At 48.9% G+C, this 9,631-nt stretch overlaps 1 protein-coding gene across 5 annotated transcripts; it reads right to left on the minus strand.

Annotated features, from left to right (window-relative positions):
* Positions 1–22: 22 nt before the first annotated feature.
* Positions 23–7,958, minus strand: LOC120690916 (9-beta-pimara-7,15-diene oxidase-like). Of its 5 annotated transcripts, XM_039973821.1 has the most exons (8): positions 7,569–7,957; positions 6,902–7,478; positions 4,831–6,156; positions 4,670–4,729; positions 4,517–4,598; positions 4,064–4,112; positions 1,476–3,275; positions 23–1,001 (listed from the first exon to the last, which is right to left on the minus strand). In XM_039973821.1, exons 7-8 carry the CDS (start codon positions 2,418–2,420, stop codon positions 360–362), a joined length of 1,587 nt encoding a protein of 528 aa, XP_039829755.1. In that variant the 5' UTR covers positions 2,421–3,275; positions 4,064–4,112; positions 4,517–4,598; positions 4,670–4,729; positions 4,831–6,156; positions 6,902–7,478; positions 7,569–7,957; the 3' UTR covers positions 23–359. The 5 variants fall into 5 exon arrangements, with proteins under 5 accessions (XP_039829755.1, XP_039829756.1, XP_039829754.1 ...); XM_039973822.1 differs by having other exon boundaries at positions 4,517–5,612; positions 5,993–6,156; XM_039973820.1 differs by having other exon boundaries at positions 4,517–4,729.
* Between the last annotated feature and the right edge of the window lie 1,673 nt (positions 7,959–9,631).

Raw genomic sequence — 9,631 nt, forward strand, 5'->3', positions numbered from 1 at the left:
CACTTAATTGGAAACCATACGGTTGAACTTGAACAACTTGCCAGGGGACCAGGGCCCTTTTTTTATTGACAGAACAAACCTTTTTCACAGCAGCAAAATATAACATCAATGCAAAGCACACACATTCCTTACAGTAGTCGCCGTGAAACAGAACACACGCATGCACACACCAATCCAGTCTTAAAAATTTTACATCAGTGGGCCTAGTTGTTCTTAGTTCACTCAAACTTATTTACCATCTTAAAAAGCCCCACAAGATAGATGAAAACTGCTAATACAGTATTGATTATTGAACTCTTTGCTTCAAGCCTGCAACCTTGGAACAATGGCATTGATTCAACTATTGGGTCACAAGATATTCAACTCTTCGCTGTAACCTTGCCATAAGGTGATGCCACGAGGTGTAATTGGTTGCTTCTTCTTGCTGTTGATCCAACTGTCATGTCCATGTCAAGCTCTAGCGGCTGCATTCCAGCTGGAAGGCTCCAGTCGAAATAGTATAGGAGGCGTGCCAAGATCAGCTCCAGGGTGGCCAACCCGAAACCGGAGCCAGGACACATCCTCCTCCCACTACCGAACGGCAGGTACTCAAACTGTGTACCTTTATAGTCCAGCACACTTTTTTCGAACCTTTCAGGATTGAACTCCTCAGAGTCGTCGCTCCAATACTCCGGGCTTCTAGCCATCGCCCATGCGTTGACGATCACCCTGCTGCCTCTGGCCACCTCAAACCCACCGACATCGCAGGTCTCCCGGCAGAGACGAGGGAGGAGGAGCGGGATGGGTGGGTACAGGCCGTACAGCCTCATGGTCTCCTTGATGACCATGCTCAAGTAGTGCAGATGGTGAACGTTGGACTCATGGTCCAACGGGTTCTTGTTGTCGAATGCTTGCCGCACCTCTGCTTGCGCCTTTGCCATCTTATCCGGGTTTTTTATGAGCTCCGACATGACCCACTCAGCGGCGGATGAGGTGGTCTCTGTACCTGCCATGAACATATCCTAAACCAAATTTGCAAGAAAAGGAAATGCAAAAATCGGTTAGAATTTTTTTGAGGGAAAAATCGGTTAGAATTTCGATAGATATTAAGGGTCAGTTTAGATCCCCAAATTTTTCCCCAAAAAACATCACATCAAATATTTGGACATATGCATGGAGTACTAAATGAAGTCTATTTATAAAACTTTTTGCACGGATGGATTGTAAATCACGAGACGAATCTAATGAGCCTACTTAATCCATAATTTACAACATCGATGTTACAGTAACCATCCACTAATCATGAATTAATCATAGATTAATTAGGCTCATTAGATTCGTCTCGCATTTACAAACCATCCGTGCAAAAAGTTTTGTAAATAAATTTTATTTAATATTTCAAATTAGCAAAATTCTCTTTCAAAATTTTGTGCCAAAATGATCTAAACACACCCTAAACATCCTGCAGAAATAAAAGGTGCAACGACAACACTTACCACTATGATCGCCTTGATGTTTATGGTTGTGATGGGCAGCTCCGAATCCCCTTCATCTCGGATCCACAGCAAGACGCTGAGGAGGTCGTGCTCTCCCTCACGGTCTCGGTCTTCTCCTTGGGCGTTCCTCCGTCTTGCTCGTGCCTCGCCCTCTGCGATGATCTCGTCGAATACTTGGTCGAGCTGACGGTGCGCCCTCCGCAGCTGGTATCTCGTCCCGGTGACGACGTCCAGGAACCACATCGACGGGAAGAGGTCCGAGACGCAGAATCCCGAGGAGTACTTGAGCGCCTCGTTCATCGCTGACAGGAACCGCTTCGTCCTCGCGCCGCTGCAGAAGTGGCCAAACGTCGCCAGCCCAGTGATGGAGTTGGTACAGGAGATCAGCAAGCCGCCGAGGTTCACCGGCTGGCCGCCGGCGGCGGCGGCGGCGGCCTGGACCTCCGCGACGAGGGACATGGTCTCCCTGTCCCTGATGCCCGCGAACTGCTTCACCTTGCGCGCGCTCAAGAGCTCGAGCGTGCAGAGCTTGCGCAGCGCCCGCCTGTAGTCGCCGTAGGGCGAGAAGGCGATGTCGAGGTTGCCGTAGCAGATGATGTCGGCGGCGAGCAGGCTTGGCCGGGACGCGAAGTTGATGTCGTTGGCCCGAAGCACCTCCTGCGCCGCCTCCGGCGAGGAGACCACGACGGTGTCGACCTGCCCCAGCCGCAGGTACATCACCGGCCCGTGCTTCTTGGCCAGCTCGCGGAGGGCTGCCTGCGGCTGCGAGGTGAGCAGGTGGTGGATGCTTCCGATGAAGGGGAGACCCCATGGACCAGGGGGGCGTCTTTTCCTGTAGGTTTCCGCTCTGGATCCGCCGCCGCGGCGGCTATGTGATGGTGCAAGGATTAGCAGGGAGATGAGAGGTAGGATTAGGAAGAGGAGGGAGATTGTGCTTAGCTCCATGGATGCAGGTTGTCTAGTTCGTGAGGTTTGATTTCTTGGTGAAGGGAATCATTCTTGATACACCCATGTTTTTTTCTCTGTTTTTTTAATTACACAGTACAATTCAGACACTCACAACGCACGCACACTTACCCCTACTAGTAAGCATGCCCGTGCTAACGCTACGAATAAATTTCAGACATACAAAAAACAACAATTAATCCATAGTCCAAAACAAGTGCATTCACTCTCCTTTTGTCAACTTGAGCAAATGAGAGATAAGTACACGGCTTAACAGAACTGCATATCATCAACAAGCCTAAAAACAGCAACATCATGGCACGACTTTGATTATTCTCCAACAAAAACATATATAATACAATTGTTCAAGCTTTCATAAATTATTTTGATACAATATAATCTTAAATTCTCAAAGTACACTGCAAGACCTGTATTGGAAATTCACAATTGCAACCCATTCTTTGACGGGAAAATATTAGGTGCAAACCAGGTCATGAAAATCCGAATTTCAGCCATTAGAAACCCAATTTGCTGTAAATTGGCACATATGTCCATCTGGGAGAGAAAGAACACAGACTACTAACCAAACTACTTGTGTACACAAAATTGTTTGATATATATAGTGATATCCAGTTAGACATCAAAGACAATTAGGCAACAACTATCAAGATGGGACTCCAAAAAACAGCGATGCTGTTGCTGTTGCCTGGCCAGCAAGACAAGTCCACTGCCGATTTTTTCTATGCAGTGCTTAACTCATGTTCCTTCAATCGTCCAAGTGCATCTAGCTTTTGTTATTCTATTTATATCATCTCAAGATTCACCACCCATGCAGCTATTGTCGTTGTCCAGTCCCTAAATATATGTACATGTCTTTTAGGACATAGATGCATGCAGGTTTTCAACATTGCAAGAGTAGGACTGTCATAGCTGCAACAAAGTTAAACAGATCGAGCGCAAAACCATGTTGCATTTTTTTTTAGATCAAAACTAAGTTCGAGTAAATTTCATACTGATTAGATGATACAGGTTTGAGCAAACTAAAATTTACATTAATTTTCAGGCTGCTTTAACTTTATCAGTTTTGTTTCGTGAATTACATTGAAGTTCAGATTAACCAAGTATGCATTCCTAAAATCCTAGTTCTATCTGGCAGTTATTGAATTTTCTAGGTTGATGCTACTGAAATCATGAGTTCTGCATGTAAAGTTTCTCTAACAGCTAGAAGAAGCCAAAAAGAATGTCATAAGGTTGAATGACTCCCACATTTTCCAAGAGCCAGGCCACAAGCCCAATTTCATTCCAGTCTAATTCCACATGTTTATACATGTCAGTACTCTTCACATGATTTTATTAATGGGTTATTAATATAGAATTTCAAGATTATACAACTAAATGTCAAGCAGAGGCCTAGCAAACAAAATTGAAAATACGAAGCATTTCAGACATACAAAAAAAACACATGATCCATAGTCCAAAATAAGAAATATATGTTTCACATAAAGAAGATGTAACATAGAGTTTGTTGATTACACAACCACATTCATAGAGCAAAATCAAATTTAATCCATATTTTTTACGCAAGCTGCTTATTGCAGTTCCATAGAAATATAAGCAACACTGCATGCCAATGATCTGCTTACACATTTCAAAGATCCCAGACATGTTCGGCTGTTGCAAGAAACTCATGACCTGAAAAAGAACATTGGAGTTACACTCACATCAATGATTAGGCCATGTTCTTAGTTATTACATTAGATCATAGGCATATATTTAAATATTTATTTATAATCACCTCCTTCTAATAGGCCCAAGAGGCAAAACAAGGGATGAATTTCTGAATGATATATAATGAATTGCTTGTAAGACCCAAAAAATAAAATTCTGCTAAGGCAGATGCATTTGCTTTCCTTTTAGCACAATGCTCCTAGCATGGACACCACAGAAAAATCAAAATACTAAAGAGTGTTTGCCAAAAACAATATCAAGCTTAAAAAAATAAGCAATCAGCAAGTATATAACTCTCTAAACTGTAGAACAAAACAGCAGGTATAGCTTGATTAATCTGGTTATCTACCAAGGTTGAATGAGTTTACCTAGGAGCTGATTTAAGGTTGACTGAGACTCTCCAAACTGTCCAATTTCGATCTTGTTGACTTCAAGAGAAAGCTCTCCAAACTGTCCAATGGGCAGAAGTCAACAAGAGCAGCATGATGCTAATATAATAGTACATGTATCAGTTATAGTACTTGATAATTTGGAAACAGAAAACCTCCAAAGGACATCTTTGACACCAAGAATTTTAAGCACTGCAGCAGAGAAAAAATACCTAGAATTGAGGCAACATTGCATACAGATTCCAAGCATATCATATAAGATCTCAGAATACTAAAAAGAAAGAAAACCATACCTATATCAATTTAAAGGTAGAGTTCACGAGGTGCTTTAAACAATGATTGCAAGCTTATAGAATCAGGTACTTAAATTCTCAAGCTGAAAGATTATTGAAATCATGGCATCATGATATCCAAAAAAAATTGCTGGGATGAATACCTCAGGGAGGACGCAGCTAGATGGAGATTGTGGTCATCTCCAAAGGCTCTCTTCACGTGTAGGAGGCATCAGAGTATCTCAGGTAAAATGTACATTCATGGAGAGACCATGGAGAGAACTCGTATTTCACTTTGAAGTCACAAGCAGACATAAATTGATGAAAACAGTCGGGAACGGTCGGGAAAACACTCCAACCATTTTCGTTTTCATATTTTTTATTCGGTTACAGGTACGGGAACAGGAACACTGGTTGGGAAAACGAAATCGGATATACGGAATTACGGAAACGAAATAATTCAATCGGGAACAAAACGATAACGGTCGGGAGCCGTACTTCAAACCGGGAAGATCAATGAATCGAACGTTCGAGCCAACAAAGAAAATGGAAATGAAAATAAAAGAAGGAGCAAACCTGGACCTTCGGTAGATTTCTAACCAGTGGGCAACAAAGGGGCAGCGAGCACGATGCAGCACAGGCAGCAGGTTAACCAGCTATCGGCCTATCAGGCCTTGGCCCACGGGCCACGGGCATGCACGCGTGAGGCCGTGCTTTGCATGCGCAGTGAGGCAGCATCGTCGCAGTGACCACAATTTAGTCCCGCCTCGTCTTACAGGCAATCCGTGCGTGCGCTGATGAAGCTATAAAGCCGACCCAAGACAGGTCAAGTGGCATAGTATTTTCCATACGGGAAGGAAACGGGAAAAAAATCGGGAATTCCTGACTGGAAAATGGTAACCGAAAATTCGGTCAGGAAATTAATCTAACCATTTTCGTTCCTGTTTTCACCATTTTTTCCTGTATTTTTTCCTGATTTCGTATTTTACTGAAAATATAGTATTCGGTTAGTTTAAACGGTATTCGGTGTGGTACGGGATTTTTCCGTTCCTACTTTCATCACTAAAATTGAACTATATGAACACATATAAATCACATATATATTTCTGTAAGTCGCTGGAATATTTGAAACTGCAGGCCAGCAAACATTGACAAGTATTTCATATTTGGAACTGCAGCTGACCTGTGTTTTCGAGTTATCACCTGATAACCCATAAAGCAAACAAACATATGACTAGGAATTCAGCAATTGAACCCTCGATTAGTAGTAGGCCTGTCGGCTTGATGGAGCTCGTGCACCAGCTACTCGAACTTCATGCGGCTCATCTCAAGATTCTGGATGTAGGCCTGTCACATCAATCAAAACAAAATTATCTTCATGGGTGATGAGTGATGAGCTAATCTGATCCCTGCAACTATTATTTAAGGCATATACACCTCTACCCTCCAAATAAGGAAGCAGATGTTCATTTATTTCAACCACTTATTAGATTAGAAGGAGAGGAGCATTATACGTGATTTGAAAAATATTTCTGGATGAAAAGAGGGTGAGCACTGTGTTAAAATGCTAGTGAAAGAAAATAAATTTAGTTCTGGGAAGAGTATGCAGAAAAGAATCTGAACATATTGATATAGAAATGACAAGGATCTTCATTGAAGAATGGATGAAAAGAGGGTTAGCACTGTGTTAAAATGCTAGTGAAAGAAAATAAATTTAGTTCTGGGAAGATATGCAGAAAAGAATCTGAACATATTGATATAGAAATGACAAGGATCTTCATTGACAAATCAAAAGAAACTCTGAATATTAGTTTCCTGCTAAACTAAATCGTAAAGGAGATAGAACCCATTTCAAATTTTACTTGGTTGGATGAGAGTCCGGGGAAACAAAATATGTTATAATTTATTTAAAAAATGCCTAGTGTACCATGAAATTTAGCAATGACACATATTTATTTTGTTAAAACAAATGCACCATCACACATGCAACACACAGTGAACAACAGGAAATAGGAATTACTTGAATCATGTCTAGCCAAGTAGCCATTGAATTCAAATATAAGAGCCGCGTAACTACTGGGATTGTTAATACCTTGTTAAGCTAGGTCGGTTGCCGCTTGCTTCTTGTCTTGAAGCACCTTCTCCGGATCAACCCGGAACGCCTAGGCGTAGGTCGAAGCCACGGACACAACATCACATTCACCTACGGCCTGAGACTGCACTGTGCCGCTCCGGACGGTGGCATAACCAACTGGCAGCGCAGCTGCAGCTGCAGACCACCAGCGCTCGGCCCAGCGTCTCCACGCACGCCAGATCCACCACAACCAGCAGCAGGCCTTGCGGCCAGCCCGAGCGACTGCCACCGCCGGCCGTTGCTCTGCTTGCCGACCCCTCATCGGCGGCGTGGCCAGAGCAGCAGCCGCACCGGGTTGGAGCAGGCTCCATCGGAGCCGACGCCGGCCACCGGTTGCTCGATGCTTCCGGCCGCAGCCGGCGAGCCTGAGGTCCTGCAGCACGGCGGCGAGCACGCCCCCTTCCTCCGAACCGCGGGCTGGATCTGTATCCTGCGGGAGCAAGCGGTGGCGATGGAGAGGGGCGACGGAGGCCCGGCTCCTCCATGCTTCAGTCCGCGGCGCACAGGCTCCAGAGGGGACCACCAGAACCAATCGCTGGAGCCAGTCCAGCACAGGAGAAATTAGCCCGTGAGATCGAGACAAGCAAGCGAGTGCGGCGGCATTGGCAGATCGAAATGCACTGACCTTTAATCGAAACTCGCGTATCGAAGGCGAAGAGCAAGCGCAGCGACGCTGTGCTCAGGCGGGCGTGGGAACTTGGGGGGCTCGGAAGTGGAGCACGGATGAGACAGGACCGCCGTCCCCCTCGGGCGTAGCCACGGCCCGTGCCACACCGGGAGCGTCGGCGGCTTCGGAGGCCATCCCGTGGATCAGTGGCCGGTGGCGGGAGAAGGCAGAAGCAGGTGCCCACGGCAAGCGGAGGCGGCGACGGCGCGGCGGGATGCAAAAGGCGCGAGGGGAGGCGGCAGGATCTAGGAGAGGAGGCATTGCGTGGGGTTGGGGAGGCGGAGCGGAGCGGGGCGTGGGGAACGGGGACTCGAGCGTTGGTTTGAGTTGAGCACATCGTACAAGAATTGTGAGCCCTCGATTTTGATGGAGGGAAATTTGTGAGTACATTTTTCTAGGGAAAAAGTATACATAACCCCCTCAGGTTTGATGTCTGGACACTTAACCCCCTGAACTCAAAAATCGGGTATTTTACCCCCCAAACTTTGCAAAATCGGACAAATCACCCCCTGGGGTGGTTTTGTGGGCGGTTTTGCTGACGTGGCGCTTCTAGGGCCCACTTGTCAGTGCCACGTGTGCGTTTACACTCTCCACTCTCTCTCCTCTCTCACACCCTGCCCCAACTCCTGCGGTCTTGCCCACCGCCGCCCGCCCACTCGCTCGCCGTCGGCGCCGCTTGCCTGGGCGCCCGCTCCCCGGCGCCACCTGCGCGCCCACTGCCCGCGTGCGCTCGCCCGGCCGCGGTGGCGGCAGAGCGGCTCGCCCTGCTCCCCTGCGCCCGGCCACGGCGGCGGCGGAGCGGCTCCCGCGAGCGCTCGCCCGCGCGCGCCCGGCGGCGGCGGCGGCTGCAGAGCGGCTCCTACGCGCGCTTGCCCAGCCGCAGCGGTGGCGGAGTGGCTCCTGCACTGCCCGGCCGGGGCGGAGCGGCTAGCCCTGCTCCCGTGTGACTGGCATGGCGGTGGAGGGGGCCGCACGGGCTAGCAGCGCAGAGGAGGAGGGCATGGCGGCGTGGTGGAGGTCGTTGCCGCCATTGCCGGCGGCGCGGAGGAGGAGGCCACGATGGCTCGCGCACGAGGGTCCTCGGCTCCCCGCCGCCGTGGAGCTCTCACGTGGCCGGCGGCGCGGAGGAGGTCGCCGTGGAGCTAGTCCACGATGGCGGCGCCGCGGAGTTCATCCACCAGGCCACCTTCAACGACTCAGCCGGCCTCTCGACCACCCACGCCGAGGAGGCGCTCCACATGGCCAAGTACGCCACCGACGACGAGCTCGCCACCCCTGGCTCCGCCTTCCTCCCCACCCTCGCCGCCGCCTGCTCCCTGCTCGTCGAGCACTCCCACCGCGTCCCACTCTCCCTGGTCGAGGCCGCCTTCTGCTCCGCGCCCACCCTCGCCGACCTCGTCTCCCGCATCGCCACCCGCCTGGTCCTCCCTCCCCTCCCGTGCTTCGACTACGCCGCCGCACTCGATCGCGCCGTGCGCCTCTCACCCTCGCTCACCACCGCCTCGCCCAGGCCCGCTTCCTCCTCCGCTACGCCTCCAAGTGGAGCTAGCGTAGAGCCGCACGCCTCCGCGGGAGCGCCGCTGCCGGATGCGCTCGGGGGAGCGGGAGCGCCGCCGCCGGGTGCGCGCGGGGGATCTGCCGCCTGGGAGAGAGCAGAGAGTGGGAGAGACATGACAGGTGGGACCATGCTACGTGTTCTATGATGTGGCGTCGACATGTGCGCCACGGTGGCAAAACCGCCCACAAAACCACCCCAGGGGGTGATTTGTCCGGTTTTGCAAAGTTTGGGGGGTAAAATACCCGGTTTTTGAGTTCAGGGGGTTAAGTGTCCAGACATCAAACCTGAAGGGGTTATGTATACTTTTTCCATTTTTCTAGGTACACATTAGTTTGGCTCCTCAGTGGGGTGTTTGTTGGGCAACCATAGAGAAATTTAATCCGTGCTTTAGGGGATGGATGTAGATGGAGGAGGAGTATGGATGAATCAAACACGCTGAATGTTCAGCGTGTCTGAGCTGAGG

The sequence above is a fragment of the Panicum virgatum genome, chromosome 9N (assembly GCF_016808335.1).
Source record: "Panicum virgatum strain AP13 chromosome 9N, P.virgatum_v5, whole genome shotgun sequence".
NCBI classification, from domain to species: Eukaryota; Viridiplantae; Streptophyta; class Magnoliopsida; order Poales; family Poaceae; genus Panicum; species Panicum virgatum.

Bases quoted from the DNA above. Each gene is read 5' to 3' on its own strand.
- LOC120690916 (XM_039973818.1), bottom strand. From the start codon at position 2,420: ATGGAGCTAAGCACAATCTCCCTCCTCTTCCTAATCCTACCTCTCATC. The intron at 1,002-1,475 runs GTAAGTGTTGTC...AATTTGGTTTAG, and splicing joins ACATCAAGGCGATCATAGTG to GATATGTTCATGGCAGGTAC.